The sequence below is a fragment of the Cavia porcellus genome, unplaced genomic scaffold (assembly GCF_034190915.1).
Source record: "Cavia porcellus strain 051 isolate PalLab524CR breed Dunkin Hartley unplaced genomic scaffold, mCavPor4.1 scaffold_11, whole genome shotgun sequence".
Classification (NCBI taxonomy): domain Eukaryota; kingdom Metazoa; phylum Chordata; class Mammalia; order Rodentia; family Caviidae; genus Cavia; species Cavia porcellus.
This window is the reverse complement of record NW_026947494.1, coordinates 28,092,806-28,115,507: the sequence shown is the minus strand read 5'-3', so window position 1 is coordinate 28,115,507 and position 22,702 is coordinate 28,092,806. Positions and strand designations below refer to the sequence as shown.

General features: G+C 35.9%; 1 protein-coding gene across 1 annotated transcript in view; it reads left to right on the top strand.

Moving 5' to 3' along the window:
* The window catches only part of Adamts12 (ADAM metallopeptidase with thrombospondin type 1 motif 12), a 286,768-nt gene that overhangs the window by 198,384 nt on the left and 65,682 nt on the right, over window positions 1-22,702 (top strand). Inside the window, exons 12-14 of the mRNA XM_003470179.4 lie at window positions 2,103-2,272; window positions 7,770-7,903; window positions 12,479-12,599. Of these exons, the coding sequence (XP_003470227.1) occupies window positions 2,103-2,272; window positions 7,770-7,903; window positions 12,479-12,599 (425 nt within the window). The remainder of the gene's footprint in view (window positions 1-2,102; window positions 2,273-7,769; window positions 7,904-12,478; window positions 12,600-22,702) is intronic.

Here is a 22,702-nt window from a genome sequence, read left to right as displayed (position 1 = left end):
GGTCAAGGAGACTTGTGTGGACCACCTGGAGCCTTCCCAAAGGATACCTAGTGCCTCCATGTCTCTAGGAAAAATTTCACTGCACTAACTTCTCCTGTTTTAAATGCCCTTAATGGGAAGGTTGTGCATCCCCATGTGCACTGAGAAGGAAATAAAAAGTTGATAATCTTCTAAAGTAATATTACTCATTTCATGAATGCTTAAGATCTTATGATATTTCTTAGGCACTGTAGGGAATGTGCAGCATGGATTGGGTCATCAAAAGACTATTTTAGAAGTAAGTTTATTTTCATAGCATTTTGATTTCTTTTTATTAGCATGTGTTTTCAGGGCATGATGTTTACATTCCTTGTGGAATCTGGCACATGTATGTGACAACTTAATTCCATTGTTCATCCCCTTTCCTTTCTCACCCTCTTCCCTTCTTCCATCTCTTTATCCCATTCTCATCCAAGAAAGACCGTCCCCCTACTTTCTATTATCTACCTTTTATTTTGCTTTTTAAATTTGGCCTTTTTAATATAAGGGAAATCATGAAATATTTAGGCTTATGTGTCTGATTTATTTCACTTAACATTATAGTCTCAACATGCTTTCATTTTCCTAAAACATGACTCATTTATCTTTGTGGCAGAGAAGTACCAGATCCCATTGTGTGTAAATAGCATATTTTACACCATTTACACCATTGTGTGTAAATAGCATATTTTCTTCATCCATTCATCTTTTGCTGGACATACGGCCTGCTTGGAAGATCTGGCTACTATGAATTGTACTACTATAAAAATGGGTATACAGGTGTCACTGTCTTTAATGCTTTTGGAAAGATACCTAGAAGGTAAGTAGCTGGGTTTAATGAAATTTCTAGTTTTAGTTTTTGAGGAATCTCCATACTGCTTCTGTAGTGGTTGCACTAGTTTATATTTCCATCCCCACAGCCTCACTGGAATTTGTTATTGATATTTTGATGGTGGCCATTTATTCTGAGGTAAGATGGATTCTCAGTGTTATTTTAATTTGCATTTCTAGTGACCAGCAATGTTGAACATTACTTCATATATTTACTTACTGCTTACCGAAGTATTGAACATTACTTCATATACTTCTTCTGTGAAGTGTGTATTCATTTCACTTGCCAATTTTTTCATTGGGTCTTTTATATTGGGGATATAGTTGTTTTGAGTTTGTTATGTAGCACTTAAAGTTAGTCCTTTGTCTGAGGAATAAATGTCAATTTTTCTCCATTCTGTAGGTTGCCTCTTCACTCTGCTGGTTGTTTCTTTTGCGGTGCAGAAGCTTTTTAGTTTGTTGTGATCTCATTGGTTGTTTCTTGGTACTATTTTCTATAAAACTAGTTTTATTCAGAAAAACTCTGCCTATGAATATGACTTTAAGAGTTCTACCTATTTTATCTTCAAGCAGGTTGTGTTTCTGTTTTAACATTAGTTCTTTGATCCATTTTGATTTTTCTTTATATGGTTAAGGTTGGACCTGATGCTACTTGATGCTGAAACCACTGGGTACCATTGAATTTTTTAATGGGAAGATAGTTAAGACAATCTAAAAAATTACCCATATAATACTTGATACTGTGGATTCAATGAAGAAAATGTAGGGAAAGGAAGACAGGAGTGGAGGCAAGTGTTGGATTTGCTTGCTGACTGTGAGGTTGAGGAACAGAAAATAAATATAAAAATACATTTGAAATCCAGAGACCTGATTAACTTTGGGGTTTAAGGAAGGCCAAGAATGAATAATCTTGAAATCTGATCACTGTTAAGTTGCTAAAGACAAATCAGAGAAGGGACAGATTTTGAGAGGAAAATAACGTCTTCCTTTAAGCAAACATATCTATACAAGTAGAAAAGATATAGAGGCTCTACAGGTGGAAAAGATTACAAACTATTTCAGAATAGGCAACTACGTATGCTGGTGAGCAATACATAAATATAATGTGTGAAACTGGAAGGACTTCCTTAAAAGGTGAGTTTGAAAACAGAAAGAAGCATACTCCCACTAGGCACATGCATGGCCAGAGTTTTAAAAAAAAAATGTTGGCTTTTCAGAGAACTAAAAGAACAGCTTTTCTGTTTCATTTCTAGACCAAAGTTTGGAGGGAAATACTGTACTGGAGAAAGAAAACGTTATCGCTTGTGCAACGTCCATCCCTGTCGTCCAGATGTACCAACATTTAGACAGATGCAGTGCAGTGAATTTGATACCATCCCCTACAAGAATGAATTCTATCACTGGTTTCCTGTTTTTAATCAAGGTAAGTAGCCATACAGTATGCCTCAGATCTAGGACTACTTTTCTGTCAGGGTTTCTGTGAAGTCCTGTTAAGTTCCACGAGGACTAGTGGAACCATCAAGAGTTTTACATTTAGAAGATGGTAGTACTGACCTGATCAAGTTGATGTGTAAATGTTGATGGCTAAATATATTTCATACTGTTCTGTAGGAGATGAAAGAAAGTTTACCAAAAAAAAAAAAAAAAATGATTTGCTTCAAGACTATTGAAGTGCTACTCAGTGGTAAATGGAACATGTAGATAGTCAGGTACTAATTGCTTACTGATGGGCATGTGTAACTGTCTGCCATTTTGGTGCAAATTCAGAACAAAAGACCATTGTGAGTTGGAGTAATTTCTTTTTTTTTTTATTTTTTTTTTTTCTGTGACCATAGAACAACGCAACAACCAGAACAAATTTTATTTATTTATTTATTTATTTTGTTTTTAAGGGTACAAGTTATACAGATTTACAGGAAAAAAAAATGAACAGTAGGAAATCACTAGTTAATGGATTACATATTGCCATCTTAGAAATAATTGTCCAAGTCACAAAATTAAAGCTTGTAGAGTGGACATTCCAACAATGATACTGCAAACAGTTCTGTTCAATGATCCAATAAAACTCTGTGATATCATTTTCTATCTTATACACTTAAATATACATGCAGTTATATAGTTTAGAGCACTTTCTTTTCCTCTCTTTTGTACCATTGTTTGAAGGAGTTGAAGTAATTTCAAAGAGGCTTTCACGGAAGCAGTGGATGATTCTTAAGAATGAGTTGTGTTTCTACTGAAAGAAGAAAAAGAGGAAGTATTCAAAGCCATTTCAGGTGGGAGAAGAATAGCATGAAGAAAAGCAAGATAATAGCGATGCCTTCATCAAAACTGAGAGAGAGAAAGCCTTGGACCAGAATCCGTATTTCATAGATACAGAGATAAAAATCAAAATAAAATTATCTAAAAAATGTATGTCAGTGACCTAACCAAGCTCAAGAAAGTTAATAGCAGGTCTGACAAAACCAGCTCTGGAAGAACCAGTTACACATTCTCCCCTGACAATAAGGAAGAATCTGTGATCATTAGTTACAGGCTAACACCAGAATCCATCATATCTATACTATGTTGTAAGGAATGGAACAAGCAAGATTTTTTTCTGAGCTATGGAGATTGGAGGCAATGCAGTAAAAAAATAGCTCATCAACTCTTTCATGATTTATAACTTCCTCTATTAAGATCTTATACAAAAATGTTGAGCCATCCTGTTTCAGCAAAATTGAAAGTGCAGTACTTATCCAATATCATTCACTTACCTGAGCTTCTTTTGAGAGGATTAATCAGACAGGGTGAGGGTGAGAATTCACCGGTGGATTAGTTTCAGTGCTTACACCCAGTGGAATTATGAATGGACTTGAAAGCTTTTGAAAGCTAAGGGTGTGGCGGGGGGCATCAAATGACATGCACAAAAGGATATGTCAGAGAAGATGGATAAATGTGAGACAAATAATATCCAGTCCTATAGCAGAGATAAAATCTACAGGATGATCTTTGAAACAAAACATCTCTTATGATTACCAGTGAGAATATCATCAATTACCACCATTAACCTAAAACAAAGGCCAAAGAAAGAAGGTAAAGGGAAGCAGAATTTTAAGCTCAGCCTTAAAACTGCTTAAGCATAACTCAGCCTTCAATTTTAATGTTGGCTTCAAGTACAGGTTTCTCTGTGTCCTTAGGCATACCGTCACTCTTTAAAGTCACAGAGGTGGCTCTATCACCTGTTCTTGTTGCTTCAAGGTTATTTAGTAGACATTTCTAAGGCTACATAAACCACTGCACTAATACTCAGCAAATATTTTTGTTTTATGTGTAATGATCATTATATAAACTGTCTAAACTTAGAGGATACCTAGACCATACTAGGGAAAAAAGGAAATGGAGGTTTCAAAACAAAGACCTTTCTTCATGGAGATGTGCCATGATTATTACAGAGAAAAGGAGACTATTCTCTGTAGTTTTATTGTCTGATAACAATATTGCTTAAAGAAATATATGTCTAATAGCAAATATAAATGAGCATAATAGAATAAAATGAAAATAAATTCCTACATCCCACCTAACTAGCTTATTCTTCAGATATTATCATTGTTAGAGCATTTTTGTTTGCACAACAATGGAATCATCTTTTCAGATTTTAAAGCTCTCGATCACTGAGCAGGAGATCATGATATTGGGGTTTACATCATTCCTCTCAATGACTACATAGCATTCCATTGTATAAATGTAACCTCCTTGATTTGTCCATTTCTCTCTGGATGAGCATTTCGCTGTACCATGAATGTCCCTGACTTCTATCACTAAGGTTAGTATTCATTTATAAGACTTTCTAAGTTGATAGTCTTTTAGGATTTAAAAGGTTTTTTTGGTGTTTGATTCAGAAATTTCCCCCTAACAGTGTTGACCACTGTCACATAAGTTATTTGGTAGAGGTGGATTAAAAGCCTTTTCTGGAAGTAACATTCTGCTAGTAATCACTGCGAGAGATTAATGGTAACTACCATGTCATCCATGTAAAAGTCCCCTGTGCAGACTGGAAAATGGAAAAGCTTTGACAAGGTTTCAGAGTCAGAGATGGGGTCTGAATCCCTATAGCTAGAACTCCAGTGATTGGTGAAGGAGGTTGTGTTCTTTCTGACTCTCCTGAGCTTTTCAAGCCTCACAAACACGTTATTAATCTTTTCTCAGGCCTTGATGCTTATTAGTGGCAGAACAATATGCAAATATGGTTGAGCTCCCTTGAGGACACGCAGTTTCTTTGAGGAGCTTCTAAAATCTCTAGTCTTATAATTGTAGACCTCAAAGAACCTTAGTAATAATTGTACAACTGGAGTATCTTCAATTGAGGTCTATAATCATAGTAAAATAAAGTTACGGAACCACCTACTGCCTGAGTAGGATCTAGAGTTCTTATATTAAACTTACAAGAATCAAGGTATTCAGAAAATAGTAAAACAAATCATGATTTAACAAGGAATTGTTTACTAGTGGCATAATGAAGTAAGCTGCAGGGGAAGAGGATACTTCAAAAAGTTTTGGGGTTCTTTGTGTTTTATTTTGTTTCACTTTATAATAAAAATTGAGCCAAAGTTATACATCTTTTAGAAGAATAGAATGTCAAGACTACTTACACAGGCCTTTACAATTCCTTTAGTTTGTGATATGGAGATAAAATACCCATCACTTCTTGAGCGTATACTGTATACCCAGCACAGTGCTGATTATTTGACTAAAATCTCTGTCTCTTTTGGCACAATTACCTTGCAAGACAGGTATTTTTATTCTCATTTTTCAGACAAGAAATTTATTTGTAAAGTAATTTAAATCACTTTCTGAAGGGAATATTAGATTTGTATGAATCAAAACATTTAAATATGCTCTCTATAGAAGTAGACGTTAACAGACGTAGTATTTTCTTTTCACCTCTTTGCATTTGGTCCCCATCCACACTCAGAAGGGCCCAAGTACCTCATGCCCCATGCAAGAATGGATTTGGAATTAAAATGGGATCCAACCAGCATGCTACCAAATTTTCTGAGCATTTTCCTATTATTATTTGTGCACAAAACATTGCCTGTTAATCTGAAGAGTGATTAAAGATCTCATCAAACACTGCGTGTATGAAAGAAAATTTTATGTCTGTAGATTAGAAGTTAGCAAGCAGTGTAGGCTCTGAAAATAAATTGGTGTGGTGGCTTAGTTATGTCATTCATACTGGGAGATCCTGAAAAATTTGACATTACTATACCTAAAATTTTTCATCTATGAAATAGTAATAAAAGCACGAACTGAATAAAGTGGCTGTGATTATTTAAAAATGACTATAAATCAAAACAAAAGCTAAGAAATAACATTCAAGTAATAGCTATTCCCTTAACAAGCCAAGTTCCTTCTAATTCACTATATAAAAAAGAATGGCAACATCTCTGGATTGTTTTATTCTTGAGAGTGCGTCAAATAGCACAAACCCAGCATACCAAGATGAACCTTGGAATTTGAAGACAAATACTGCAGTGTCACCGTTCTGGAACTCAGTGCTACATTTATTACTGTATAGAATATCATTCCATTATGAGAATCCACTTAAAATCAATCAAGAGCCTCCTTAAATTTCTCCTTAAATTTCACATCTTAGGTGTCCCCAGACCCTTTACTAGCACCTTTGAGATAGACAGTTTTTAAGAAAATCTCCAGAATTATTCAGGCCTGCTTTTGTTCAAATACAAAATCCTAAATCTGAATTATAAAACTCGGTACAAAGTTTTAATGCGGTGGTTCTCTGCATTCAGCAGTTAGATGGGTATGCTCATTCCAGGGAGAGAAGATCAGCTCCCAGGTGACTCCTGATACGCACTTTCTGCTCTAGTTTGGGTAAGGACAGGGCTAACTATGCTGCCAGGAAGGGAGATACACAGTAACCACAAGTTGTGCCTTTTCCAGAGTCTTCTGGCTCTTTTCAACTGTACTTTATTCAGTGATATGTTCAATTCATTTTTATTTTGTCTTTTTTTTTGGTCACCTGATATAAAATCAGTTGATGTTTTCCGTTTATGCTTGCTTTTATTCTTTAAACTTTGAGCAGATGTAGTTGACATCTATTTCATCTAAGGTTTCAGTTAAGTGTTCAGAACTTGTGCTTTTTAACATGTGAGTTTTACGATTGTATTTCCTTACCACATAGATTGCTGAATCCTTGCAACAGAGGTAGTTAGCACCATGCACTCTGCCTTTCATTTGATTCCCACACTGAGAAGTGATTATAACAAATGGCCTTAGGACTAATATCAGCGAGCCCATTCCTCACAATAAACAGATCCAAAGATATTCCTAAATGGACTCTGAAGGAAACATTCTTCAATTTTTTGCTTAAAGGAAAACAACCTAGGATAAGCAGGTTGGCTTCAACTTCAGGAAAAAAATAAGTCCTTATGTGATTATAAATCTGTCCAAACATTTCTTGAACTTAAGAATATTGTTGGAGATGGTGGTAATGGTATAAGTTGTAAACCAACCTCATGGGAGCAGAAACCTCTCCTATAAAGATTCATATTTGCCATGAACAGTGAGAGGCATCATTCTTGCTTGGAATCTGACACTGCTGCTTGCTCTCAAGTGTCTTTTAGGTTAACACTAGATGCCTACTGCCTTATTTTTACAGGAGCAGTTTGATAGTTCATTGTTGGATTGAAAGGTCTCATCATTTGTAATGAATAGTTAAATAGCATTTTAAAGTGATCTAAATTTAATTAGTTATAAAACTCTTAACTGAAAGAAGAAAGAAATAAAGCCTAAATTTTAGCATGGGTCTCAAAAAAGGAAAAAAATGAAGACACTAATTTAGATGCCACTTGTAAATCCTGTGTGTAAAGGATTCCTGAGCTAGAAAGCTAACTTATAAAAAACGTGTCTTTTTCTCACTTCAGCACACCCTTGTGGGCTCTACTGCCGACCCATAGATGGCCAGTTTTCTGAAAAAATGCTGGATGCTGTCATTGATGGCACCCCTTGCTTTGAAGGTGGCAACAACAGAAATGTCTGTATTAATGGCATGTGTAAGGTATTGGGTATGTTTCCTTAATCTACAACTTCATAAAAGCATGATCTTTGTTAATATAAGTCAGGTGTTCTAAGATTATATTTTCATGGCATTTGCATGCTACCTGGTTTTATAGATGATCTGAGAGACAAGATTTCTTAATGTTCATCAAAAACACAGCTTTGACCAGAACAGCTTTTCCCTCCTGCTGTGACTTTCATTTTGTAATTTGTTGATGCTCTCTATGACACTACATTTTTAAACATGAAATCAGAGTCAAAATGCAAACCAAACCAAAGGACGAATTACAAGAGAAGACAACCTAGATTATCTCAGGACCCTTAAATTTAAGAAAACCTGAAATTAGTAATAGTTTGTATAATATTTCCAAAAAGCATCTCAACATTTAATTCATCACTGATTGTCAACACTAGGTTCATAGAGAGACAGAATGATAAGTAATCAGAATCCTGGGGTCTCATGCCTTTGATCAACTCCATCTTTATATAAATCATTTAGAACCAATTTGTTAATGCTCTTAAGTCTAAAACCATTAATGATTTCCTTCTTATTGCGTGCAGTTTATTTTGCAAGGAATAGAGGAACAAGTCTTCTTATCCAATCCCCAAACATAAATTTCAATTTAAGGAGATGTTTGTAATCAGTTAAAGGAAGACTGTATAGTAATACCTAATTATACCTAATTACCTAAGTAAAGCTTAATAGTTTAATGCTAGGGCTCCAGGCTATAAATTCAGTGCCATTGTTTATCAGCTGTATGGTCCTACATATCTTTCTAAGACTCAGTTGTCTGTCATATATTTGGGACATGAACATATCCACATAATAGGCATTGTCAGAAAAATTAATAAGGTCATGTATTTAAGGCCATTGAGAAAAGCCCTGACATATAATAAATTTAGTTCATTTTGTTTCTGCAAAAATGTATCAGAACTTTTACCTGCTGAACAAAGTGACCTCCATGAAAAGCTCTTACCCATAAATGTTTAGTAACCTTAGAAACTGTATTTAATCCCTTAGAATTGTTTTTCTATTTACTTGATTGGCAACCAAAAAAATAAGAGACAAGGTGATAATTCCTAGGCACAAAAAGCCTTAATTAGACTCTAAACTTTAAAAATCTCAGGCAATTTTTTCTTGTAAGCCAAATAATTATCATTGTAGCTAAAGAAAGCCAAAAATAACATATATTGAATTAGGTCTGTTTCTGAGAGAGGGAAGGTGGGTATCTACATAATTCAGACCATAACAGCTCCTACCCTGACTAAAGCAATGGTTTTCATTATTGGCTACACATTAACATCCCTATAGAGCTTTAAAAACTACTTATTTCTGGCCCCTATCTCAAATTTACTAATTCAAAATCCCAGGTGTTTGTGGTCTAGGCAGTGATGTTCCAAAATTTCCCCATTTATTAGTGAATGAAGTTAAGGCTGAGAACTGTACTCATAGAAAAATGAATGTCATACTAAAATTATCTTTTACTTTTTATGATGGCATGTTTGCAGTGCACAATGATTATATCCATTCTGAGGAGTTGGTAGATACACACAGCGCATTTTAATTCTTTTGTATTGCCTTCACCTCCTCTCCTTCCTTCCTTTTCTCCATCTCTTGGCCATCTTCCCTTTTGCAAAATATCTGTCCTCCTATTTTCTATTACCTGTATTTACACGTTGTTTTGCTGTTTATTTTACGTTAGACCTAAGTAATGTTACATGTATAAAGACAGCAACATTGTCTTGCACTGGAAAACCAGTGCTCTGAAAAACAAAATATAGAGGGTCTTGGGTATCTCTGTTGAAAGGAATTAAATAAACTTAATATAATGACCCAGAATCTCTCAGGTTGTCATTCTCTTCCTTGGACTTAGTAAAGCCCCCTTAGAAGCTATAATCGCTCCCTTTATCTATGATACACTGAGTTAAATTGTTAAGTTTAAAAAATTACTTATGACAAAATGCTTTCCAGTGCACTTCTTTCAGGGTCAAGAATTGATGATACCATGTGAAATGAGTGGGTTTTTTTTCCAATGCTGCCCTTTGAGGAGGTGGCTGATCCTAGAATCATAAAATCAGAGAAGAGCCATGCTGAGGTCATAACCCACACTTAGTAGAAACAGAAGAGCCACCTCTGAGTTTATCAAAGGTAGACAGGTCACACTGTTTAAGAAATGAGAAGAGAAGAGGAGAAGAGAGGAGAAGGTCACATTGTTGTGGACCCAATTGCCACAGAGTGGACTCTATTTCTTTTCCACTGAGACCCTTCATGTTCTAATGGAAGAGGAGGGCTGGCTTATCCTTCATAGCCCTTTGGTTATACACTTAATTCAGTTTGATTGTACTATGTACAGCTTCCAGGGGAAACAATTGGATGAGCTTTCCACAATCACCCAATCAACATGCAACAAGATGGCATAACGAGGACATATGAGTGTTTCTGCCCCCACAACCCTTGACCCAGTTATGTGGGTTAATAGTGCTAGAGAAATAGGACCACCCACTCAGAAGAAAGATGAAATTTAGGGATATATTTTCTGGCTTGCTTTCCTTTATTCTTCATATTTTAAATCTATTTCTTTCTTGGTAGAGGTTAAAGAATAAACTTTAAAATGTATATGTCTCAGAGTATTTTTCCAAATCAGTGAAGAAATGAATGTCACTGGGAATAGGTTTGTAAAGGTCAGCTTATTCAAGGATGTTCAAGCTTGACATAAACATATCACTTGTGAAGAGTTTGCATTTTACTTGTAATCAGTGCAGGAACATGCCTAGGACATTTTTTCTTTCTATTAGGATTAACATAATTAAGATTTGGCTTTTAAAATTTTATTAGCAATTTATTTTTTCCCTCAATGGTCAAGTGGCACAGCTTTTGTACCAACAGGAAACTAAAGACAGTTAACCTGAAAAATTGAGCTATTTTCTGTCAGTGTGCATTAGATTCTCTGTTTTAACTGGAGAGGGTAAAAACATTCGAGCCATTCTTACTTTCAGTATATTTGAGGTAACTTTAAAATTAGAAAGAATATTATCATTGAAGGGAGGCATGGTGGAACATACCTATAATCCCAACACTCTGGGAAGGTGAAGAAGGATCACAAATTGGAGACCACTCTGGACAACGGAGCAACTTAGCAAAACCTTGCATTAAAATGAAACACACCAAAAATAGGGACTTAGGATGTAGCTCAGTGTGAAGGTCTTGGTTTCAATTTCAGTAGAGAGAAGAAAGAATGAGAGAGAGAGAAAGAGAGAGAGAGAGAGAGAGAGAGAGACAGAGAGAGAGAGAGAGAGAGATACTTCCATAAAAAGAATAAACTGAAGTCATTTGTAGAAAAAATGAATGCGTCTTGAGACCATAATGTTAAGTGGAATAAATCAGACACACAAGCTTAAATGTCATATAGTTTCTCCCACATGAGAAATCCAAAACGTCAGTAAATTAAAAAACAAAATAAGGGGCTGGAGGTTTAGCTCAGCGGCATAAGCACCTGCCTTGCAAGCAGGCAGTCGTGAGTTCGATCCCCGGTACCGATAAAAAGGAAAAAGACAAAAAAAAAAAAATAAAAATAAAAATAAAAAAAAAATAAAAGATAATAGGAAAGAGTGAAATAGATCTTTTACAAAAGGGAAGGAAATTGAGATGGATAATGACAAAGGAGATGAAAAAGAATTAAGATGTGTTATGTACATGTACTAATTCCATATGCATGTTATCATTATGTACTGCAAATATATACTAATACAAATGAAATTATTGAAAGAAAGAACATTATCTTTGAGGAGAAGAACCTCTCTAGGTATAATTCTTCTTCCCAAGCAGTAAAGAAAATTATGACTAAAGGAATATAGTAGGGGTTTTCCATGAAACTGAAAGAAAGGCAACAGAGAAGTTTAATTGAATTTCCATCTACATTTTATGACTTCCAACCTGAGTGGGATGCTTTGGGATCTAATGTTTGAGAAAACTCCAGCTTTCATCACACCCTTTATTTCAAGCTGGAATTTTAGAATGGAAAAGAGTTGGTCATATTAACAAATAGAAGGGACAATGGAGAGGGAAAGATAGTAACTCAAAGAGGACCACTGAACAGAACCCTGAGTACGTATGATTTCCAGAGCACAGGAACAAAATTAGTCTTTGTCCAGATTTTTAAAATATACCTTACGGAACATGTGCAGACATTTTCTTGTCCTTAGTCCTTAGATAATACAGTGAAACAACTATTTACATTGTATTTACACTTCATTAGGTATCAAAGAGATCTAGAAATGATTTAAAGTAATAAGAGGTTTGTGTAGTACTATGTCATTTTATGTAAAGGACTTTAGCATCTGCAAATTTTGGTATCCATAAGTATCTGGAACCAATTCCCAGAAATATGGAGAAGTGACTGTATTTCCTTTACCATTGGTGGATGCTTTGGTTATTCCTCTGGCTGCCACTAGGAAAAGAAGATAACTTGGTCCTTTACCTTTGCACCTGCCCAAGGGGGCAAAGGACAAGTCATAGATCAAGGAAGGTGTGGCACTTCCTACTTGTGTCATTCATGTTGATCTTTCTTCCCTGCAGATGGTTGGCTGTGACTATGAGATTGATTCCAATGCCACAGAAGACCGCTGTGGTGTGTGCCAGGGAGACGGCTCTGCCTGCCAGACCATAAGGAAGATGTTTACACAGAAAGAAGGATCTGGTAATAAACAGATAAATAATTGAATTGGTAGGGAATTTAGAATACAATTTTGGAAAAGTGATTTATTGATTCCTACTTTTTATTTTTTAAAAAACAGCTTATAACTTTCAAAGAATTCAAAATTAAATATACACTCACTAACAAAGGAATATGAGTTCCTCACAGCTTTAGGAAAGGGACTGATTGCTAAACAAATACTGGAGGGATCACACTGACCTAGAGATCAGTAGCCTGGTGGATGCTGCTGGGATCAGTGAGGAAAGTGTAACACCTGGCAGAGAATCCTGTTTGGGAATAGGCATCACAAGAGGATATTGGGCAAAGTATTATGGAAACAGACCAAGAACAAGAAGAAGGAAGAAGTCAAAACATGTCCAAAGAGTAGACACTAGACACAAGACTTGGTTCTGTATATGAGGGAAGGTAAACCAGCAGTGAATTTGAAGGCAGAAGGGTTGAGGTAACCTTAGGGCCAGCCTTGGGAGAAGTAAGGTGGGATTGCTTCAGCTCTGCCTTATTTTCAATTGCTCCCACAGGCGCGTTCCACCTAGTGGCTCTTGAAGACTCTCAAGGCATTTCTCCACCTATCATCTTACTTTTTATCCACACTTTACTATTCCTTTCCTATAACTATCCTTCATGAGGTTTCTTCTTTTATGCAGCTTTGAACTACCAGCAATCCTAGGGGAGTGAAGAGCGCATGCTTACCCCAAATCAGTTATAATCCTGTGCAGATTTGTCTTCAGTTAAAATATTCATAGTCCCATCGAGCTTAGCTTTAGGAAAAGAGCTAAATGGGGCCTGGAGATGATGAAGACAACTCAGGGTGCCTTGGTTATGGTTTCCTCAGCTACACCCTGAGAAAAGTGCTCATATATAAATATTTAGGGGGCAGTAGGTCTTGGGAAATACTAGAATGGTGTTGAAGAAGTGAAAAGGCGACAGACAGGCAGCCAAGAAAGGGTGTGTCATCAACGCAGTGGCCCCTGTACAAGAGTTAGCACAGAATTCATAGAGCTGAGCCTTTCCACCCAAAGAGTTAAGGAGGGGGATGTTACACCCCACTCGTCATGAATGGAGGGTGCTCCAGGAGAGTTGGGCTGCTAATTCTCTGGATTCTGTAGGAATGCCAATGTTGAGAATGAGGAATTCAATATGTGCTACACAATATGTCCTGGGAAAGGGAGGTGGAGTCTATTGCCCAGAAGCAACATCCAGGATGGTAAGACATGACCAGTGTATTATATAGCAGGGATACAGTTTACCACATCTTGGCAAAGCAACTCCTTTCTCCTAGACATGCGTAAGGATGAAGTTACTAAGCAGGAGTCCAAAAATATCAGGTATGTTCTTAAACTGATTACATGATCAATGCCCGCTAGTCAGCATAATAGTGGACAGCCTGAATTTGTTCAAATTCCTTCCTTATTTTTTCATCTTTGACTATTGAATTACTAAGGTTAAAGTTTGAAATTCAATTCCTTCCTGTCCCTTATTGTATTAGTGTATATTAGTTATATAAAACAATGGGTTCTGAGTTTAGAATTATCATTGGAAGATTGTATTTCCTGTCCTTGATTGACAGCTTTCTTGTGGACAAAAGATATCTGATTTATGCTATAAATATAAATGATAATTTAGTATGTTTTAAGCTTATGATTAAGCACCTTAAGATGGCTAAGGGCTTTGGATCTTTAAAAATATATTTTGTAATTATTTTCTATTATTTGGATGTGGTCTTGTTTTCTTAAAAGCTCACACTCATAATCATTTAAACTCAGTTTCATTTTTTTATCTTAGTAATCAAATAGGGATTCCTCCTTTTGTTTCCAATTGCCTGTACTTCTAACATTGTGGTAACAACTTAGAAAATCAGAGTTGTTATCCCTAAATCTTTTCCACTTAAACTCCAAATTCCTTGGGTCACTCAGAACTAGTTTGGGATTATTTTTTCTCTGCCCTCTTTTTCTTTGAGAAAAGAAAAAGGGATCAGTAGGGGCTTGACCCCCCCTCCCTCTCACCCAGCACCCACCTCAGAAATCTGATTGCCACATGCCACCACCAAGCACACGAAATGTCTTTTTGTCTTCTTGTTTCTAGTTCTCCTTCTCTTATTTGCTACTTTGAGGGCTTCTGGTGCATCTTAGAACCCAGGGAGTAGTGTCAGTTTTAGCCTGTTTTGTCCTGACAGCTTTCTCAAAGCTCTCTGACCCTACCACCCCACTGCACTGGAAAAGTCAGAAGTTAGAGAGGCTTTTTTGTTTTGTTGTTTTGTTTTTTCTGCTGAACTGCCTGATATAGTAAGGTCTATATCCCTTGGACCTACAAGGCACTTTCCATGACCCACTTTTGCTTTGTAACTAATAAAGTTAGGCTTGTGCTTATATTATTTGATCAAGTTTTCATGCATATACCTTATAATCTGAGCAAACACTTTGAAGATAATAATACACAATATATTAGCCATTGTTAATCTCATATTATCTTGTTTTGAAATTCTCTATCGTTTTTATCATTTTTTCTATGTAAAATAAAAATAAATAAAAACCCTAGGTACCACTATCTCCCCATGAGAATAAGACCAAGAAGTGATGCAAAATATTATGTAATGCAGTTATATTGCATTGGGATAGTTGATTAATATGAAATCCAAAGTAAACGTGTTTACTCTCATCTCTTTGAAGATACCTCATGTATATTCTTTATACTTACCTTCATGGCATCTTCATTTACGCTTTATTCACTTTCTCTAACACAATTGTTAAATGAAAATGGACTAATCCATTCTTTCTATCAGTGTCCTTCTTTTCCTCTTATTTTCTCCCTCATGACATCCTAGGGATGATCATGTCAGTATATTAACATGAAAAATCCAAGTGTTGACATTGGGAAGAGTTTTCAGGAAAAATTGTCTATAACCACAGCCTCTTTGGGATTCTCCAACAACTAAGTTTCCATCTTTCTCTGTAGAAATGAAATCTGTTTAGTAGACTTGATACCTTATACAAGATAGGACCATCTTACCATTTAAATATTATCACAGTTGAAGAACGTAAAGTTCATCTTGTAGATTCCTATATTAATTTCCATTTTCACTTGGCATTAAGAGATATTACTGTGATGAATGTGACCAGAAGTCTCTTGAATTAGAAGAACTTAGGTCAAAAGTAGAGTATTCTACACAGAGATAGTAAGATCTCTCTTATTCATTGATTAATTCATTTATTACCTAAAATATTTTGATTGAGCATTCATTGTGTTCTTGGTGTGAGGGAGGAAATGATGAATAAGGGAATGATTCTTCCCACTGTCTTCTCTGTTCTATACCGTGAAGATAACAAGCCCACAATCTCACTCTGACACTTAACTCATGGCAAAAATTAAAAAGGGAAACTATTTCAGAAGGAAATTGATGGAGTATTGAGCTCTGGTTTTCTAAAGGCACTTTGGATTTATCACTCAGAGTCTTGAGCTTTATTCTGATCTCTTGTGCCCATTGTTTTGGGCCTAGAACATCAGCCCTTTGTAGTTCCCTCAGCTTTAGTTTATTTCCAGTCCCTGGATTCTGTGATAACTCACCTAAATACCAACTGTTCTTTCCTGACATTATTTAGCATCTTGAACTGCTAATAAACACCACTCTGGATTGTTCTGCTGGCCTCAGTTAGGTTCTCTAGACATCACCATTGCCAGGCCCTGTGATCACTGAAACTAACTTCTGATCTTGTTCACATTGGTCTGCCTTTCCTTGTGACTGGGAAAAAGGGACCACCTTCTCTGAGGGTACTGGAACTCTCAAATGGCTAAGTAGGTTACTTACCTCAGTGCCCAAACTATCAGCTTCAACTCCTGCCTCCTTTATTTAATCATAATCAGAATGTTCTTAGATTTTCTTTGAAAATATTTTTATCTGAACTAGAATAGTTACTGTGGAAAATTATCTTTCATATGTATAGGAACATATTCACATATATTTAGTACATTTATTGCATAAAAGAGTTATTATAACTAAAAGCAATAAAGTAATCCAGTTTCTTCTGTCTGACACTGAACATGTGATTTTGTTTTCATTGTTAAGAATGTTAGAAAAGGGGCCAGGGGATATGGCTCAATGGCACAGCACCTGTCTGGCAAGTGCGAGGTCATGAGTTCAATTGTGGTACAAAAAAAAAAAAAGAACGTTAAAAAAAATCTGCAGTTTAGCAAATAGAAAAATAGAAAAAAATAGAAAAATAGAAAAAGAACAGCAAAAATACCTGTTCTATAAACATTTCTTGCCAAAATTCATAAGCTTTAGAACAGGAGAGTCTTAAAGTGGAATAAAAGAAACAGCTGTGTGGAATTCATGCTTCACTGACAATCCTATGTTTATGCGCTTAGTTCTTAAAGCAGCGCCTGCGTAAGTCCTTTCACTTACCTGCTTGATGAGCAAGCAGTGTACACAGTGTTAGGAACTGACAACAGTCACAGTTAATGCTGTTACTGCGTGTTTAATCCCATAATAATGCACACTGTGGGATTTTTGTTGGAACCACTAAGGCTCTGTGACAAACAGAAGATTATAAATGAGGGAACCCACAGAGACATCATCAAACAGGTTAAAGACTCTTTGGCAGCAGTGTGCATAAAAAGCATATAAAAAACTGGCCAGTGAGAAAAAAGAGATACTTGTAGAAAGAAATGTACTGGCTTCTAGACTCAAAGTTGCTCCTGAAGTATGCCACAATATTCAATGTATTTGCTGTTTATTTAAGAGAGAACTGAGAGCGTGCTGTGGTTTTAAGTTGACAGCTAATATAAGACGGTCAGTGCCTTAGGAAGACTCGTTCACTGGCAACATACAGAATTGCCTGGCATAGGAGAATCTAGTGCTGGGAGCCATAAAATTAATCCAGATTTAGTAATTGAGGGCCAGGATTAAAGAAATTCATGTGAAGAGAATGAGAATTAGAGAAGAAAACGTTCTAGAGACAATTCAAGGTAGAAGGTAGTACATAATGATAAGTGAGGATGTGACTTAAAACCAGAATGTCCCATTACTTGAAGACTCTTCAGTAACTTTCCAGAAAATGCACTGGAAATGGTAGGAACAGCTAGAGAAGGGCTGGGCACTCCACGTGAGAATTCTCATATCCAGAGGACTAACAGTCACTCAGGGTTTAAGGCCATAGTTCTTTTTTCTAGAAGATTTATGTGTAGGAAGCCAGCATCAACATCTGTCACTTCTCCTACCTTCTTTTCCACTAGCTTGTAGCAAAACAGTTGTTCTTGATCACCGTGGTTATAATATTCTGATATCCTTATGGCTTCCTTTTGCAATAATTGAAGCTAAAACTCCCAGCCTAGTACAAGGCAGTTCAACTTCTCAAAGCTCTCCCAGGCATATTTATTGTTATTTATTTCTTCCTGATGTTGTGATTTGTGAATCTGTTAAACACAGATCTGTGTCTGAGCCAGATACCCACTACAGCTCTCAAGCCAGAGACAAGAAGTTGCATCAGGCTTTCCCAGGAGCCTCATCACCTGTGTCATCAGAGCTCTGCCTCTAGTGAGCATTGTCTTACTTGCCACAAACAAGTAACAACAATGTTCAAAACAGACAAGCTGGTGTGATAAATAAATTGCTCAGGTTACCGGTAATAAAAGCCCTTTAATGAGCACATTTTTATTAGAAGTAACTAACACTAAAGAACATGTCAATGGATGAAATCCTTTTGCAGGGTCTGCAAAGAATACTTGGATAAGATTTGTGTTAGCACCAGTAATTCATGTTATCTCTTACTTTAGTGTCTGCAGGAATGAGGTAATTTTCCAGCATGTCCTCAAAGACCTTGAGTAGTCATTTAGCTCATGTTGCTCACAATTTAGATAGTGATGGAGTTTTTTTTCCCAGGAAGTCTCCATGAGCTCAGGATCTCTTTCTATAAACTCAAGATTATGCTTTCTTTCTTCCCCCCAAGCCGGCACCAGTGGCTAATGTTTCCATGGGAAAGATGCAAGAAACTTGATTTTATTGAATGATCATGTTCATCATATTTAAGACTTTAAAACTATTGCCACTAACTCTAACTCCTTTATCTATAAGAGACTCAGAGTCTTTATTTTAAATTTTGTGTGCTCATTTTTCAATCTGCCAAAAAGTATTTACAGTTGTGGAATTTTATCTCTTAATGGAAAAACAAAAAGCAAATGATTTTTATTATTTTTCTTCATGTATCTCACCCTTCATTTAAAAAGCACAATATTTAATGCTGTTCCGTTTCCCTGCCTTTGTTCTGCTGTACAAACGCACACAACATCTCAAATCAGAAAATGGTTACAGATAGTGACACCCCTAATGCATTTTTTGAAATTCCATTAGTTTCAATTACAGGAGATAAATCTCTTCCCTAGGGTTATATATCAGTGGTTTTAATCAGTTATTTCAGAAAAATGTGGGAGAGCACAATGAAATTTAATTGAATACTGCAAAACTCACATTTTGGTTTCTCTGGATGGAAGCTACCAATTTGCAAACTGAGAGCAAGATTGTGGCCTCTATCTAGTTTCTGAGCAAATTATTCCTGTTGGACAGACCAGGTTTAACTCTTAGCACCTCTACTACATTAGTGTTGGAGGGAACTTGAGCATTTCAGATAACACAAACGAAGATCTTATTTTTCAGGCAACAAACAAACAAACCCCAGTGTACATCTAGGGGGAAATTAGTAGGATAATCAGAGTTTTAAAAACATAGTTTGAAAAACTATCTACAACAAAACAACAGCTAACATCACTCTAAATGGACAAAAACTGAAAGCTTTCACTCTAAAATAAAGTACAAGACAAGGATGTCCACTATCACCACTCATATTCAATATAGTTCTGGAAACATTCATCAGAGAAATTAGGTATGAGAGAGAAATAAATTAGGAATTAGGAAAGGAAGAAGTTAAATTATCACTATTCATAGGTGACATAATACTATACATAGAAGACCCTAAAACCTCCACCAAAAGTCTTCTTGATTTAATAACGAAATTCAATAACAAATTTAGTTACAAAATCAGCACTCAAAAGTTACCAACATTCCTGTAAACAAACAACAAATTCACAGAGAAACTAGAGAAATCACACTTTTCACAATATCATCCAAAAAATGGCAAAAGAAGTAAAAGATATGTACATTGAAAATTACAGTATTCTGAAACAGGAGATCAAACAAGGTATCAGAAAATGGAAAGATATCCCTTGCTCAAGGATAGGAAGAAGCAACACAGTGAAAATGTCCATACTCCCAAAATTGTTACACAGATTTAATGCAATCATGATCAAAATACAATTAAAATACTTCGCAGAACTAGAAAAAAATCCTAAAACTCACTTGAAATCAGAAAAGACCTAGAATAGCAAAAGCAATTGTGGGCAACAAAGGCAAGGCAGAAGACATTACAATCCCTGACCTGAAATTATACTACAAAGCAATTATGATAAGATCAGCATGATACTGTCAAAAAAAGACATCCCTGAAGATCAGTGGAACAGGTTAGAAGATGCACACACAATCACAAACACACTCAGTCTCTTTACTTTTGACAAAACATCCAAACTTGTTTACTGGAATCCTCTTTAGTAAATGGTGCTGCAAAAACTGCCTTTCTATATGCCAAAGACTAAAACTGTACCCATGTGCATCACTGTGCACTCAGCTAAAGTTAAAATGGATCAAAGATCTAAATATTAAAACAGAAGCATTCAATCTACTGGAAAAGAAAATGTGTAGAAATCTTGACGACATGGGGGTAAGGCAGAGAGTTCATGAACAAAACCCAAACTGCATGGGAAATACTCTAAAGAGTCTTATTTAAAAGCTTTTGCACATCAAAAGAAATCACTAACAGAGTGAAAAGATAACCTACAGATTGGAAAAAAGAAAACTAGCCAATTATCCCTCATATAAAGGACTTCTATCTAGAACATATAATGAATCAAAAAATTCCAGACACGGGGGCTGGAGATTTAGCTCAGCGGCATAAGCACCTGCCTTGCAAGCAGGCGGTCGTGAGTTTGATCCCTGGTACCAATAAAAAGATAAAAAAAAAAGAATGCCTAAAAAATTCCAGACACCTCCCCCCCAAATTCAAAGACCCAGTCCAACAATAGGCACCCAATCCAGCAATAGGCAAATGATTACATATTTCTCAGATGTAGAAATACAAATGGTAAATAAATATATGAAAAAATGTTCAACATCACTGGTCAGTCAAGAAATGCAAATTAAAGCAACACTGAAATTCCATCTCACTACAGAAAGAATGCCTATCATCAAGAAATCAACCAAAAATAAATGCTGGCAGGGCTGTGGAGAAAAAGGAACACTTCTCCACTGTTGGTGGAGTGCAGACTGGTGCAACCACTGTGGAAACCAGTTTGGAGATTCCTCAAAAAGTAGGAATAGAGTTCCCATTTGACCCAGCTATTCCATTTCTGGGTATCTTTCCAGAAGAATTAAAAACATCATACCACAATGATATATGTGCAACAATGTTTATAGCAGCACAATTTGTAATAGCTAAATCCTGGAAACAACCCAAATGTCCATCACCTGATAAATGGATAAAGAAGATGTGGTGTTTTTAGACAATGAAGTACTCTTTCACCATTAAGAAAAATAAACTTGAGACTTTTATAACTGGTTATAACTTGAGACCATACTCATTAGTGAAATAAATCAGACTCACCTATGTAAACATCATATCACCCTGATGTTAGAAAACTGAAAGTAAATAAGGTCTAAAATGTACAACCAACACTGGGAAATGGGAAGAAAATGTTAAAAAGGGAAATGGAACTAGGATAGGGGAAAGGAAGAATTTAAAAAAGAAAAAATGCAAGCTAGTTGTATTATTAGTGTCTCTTAGTTCATAGAAGAAGGTTCACACTTACATCAACTGAAAAAATTTTATGCCTATATCTTGTACTCTGAGTAACTACTTAAGATAATATGTAATGAATTAAGTATTGTTATTTTCCCATCATCTTGTTATGAAATTTTGTTTTACCTTTTTTCTATATAATAAAAAGTCATAGTTTACATGGAAAAGTTAAAGAAACAAAGAATAGTTAGCTTACAAAAACAAAATCATTGAATTTCAGAGCTGATAGAAAAACGTCAAACATCATCATTCAATTCCTTTCATTGTGCAGATGAAATTCTAAGCATTTATTTAAATGATGAAAGTCACTGAGCTAACTTGAGGCAGTGCAGACACTAGAACCCAAGCTTTCTGACTCCCATGTTGCTGTGTTCTTTTCACAAGGCCATCTGACAGTCCATGTCTTTCCCTTTCTGAAGTGATGGCTTTTCAAGAAGCATAAACAACACAAGATCACAAAGTGCTTAGCATAGAGCCTGGAAAAACACAGACCACCACTAAGTGTTAATTCCTATTCTCAACAGTGTGCTTTCTACCATAACAACGATTAAGCAAAAAGAAGACTGTGGCTGAAGTTGATAATGATTTTTAAATAAATATCTGTACATATCTTCTCAGAAGATGGCTGAGGACACATTGGGATAATTATAAATTCATATATTACCAAAACATAAAGGAAAAGTGAAGTGGGGAGAGAACATTTCTAATGAATGCAGTCCTCCAACAGTATGAAAGACTCTGCTGAGAACAGAATTTCTCATCGTGGGCTATATTCAAGTGAGCCAGGTGGCAATCAATGAAAGATTACCTCCAGAATTTCTTAATGAATGGGAGGCAGGATTAAATTACCTATGAGAGTCTGCTTTTAACTTGCTGACAATAGGAAGGAGAAAAATTGTGTATCCAGTACAGTTTAGGAAAATTCATCTGATAGCACTAACAAATAGAGGTGGCAGTGCTAATCGGAAGCCAGCTAGGAGCTCTAACATTTTGAACCATCAATGTAAAAATCACAGAATGATAAATGTTGAGTCAATCACAAATGATTCAGATTTTCATCTGCATCTTTTCACCTCTCCTCAAAAAACTGTTTAACACATTCATGAAGAATTCTATTCCTGATTAAGGTCTTTGAATATCTCATAATTGGTGCTTCTGACACTCCCAGTGGCTACCCAGCAAGAGATA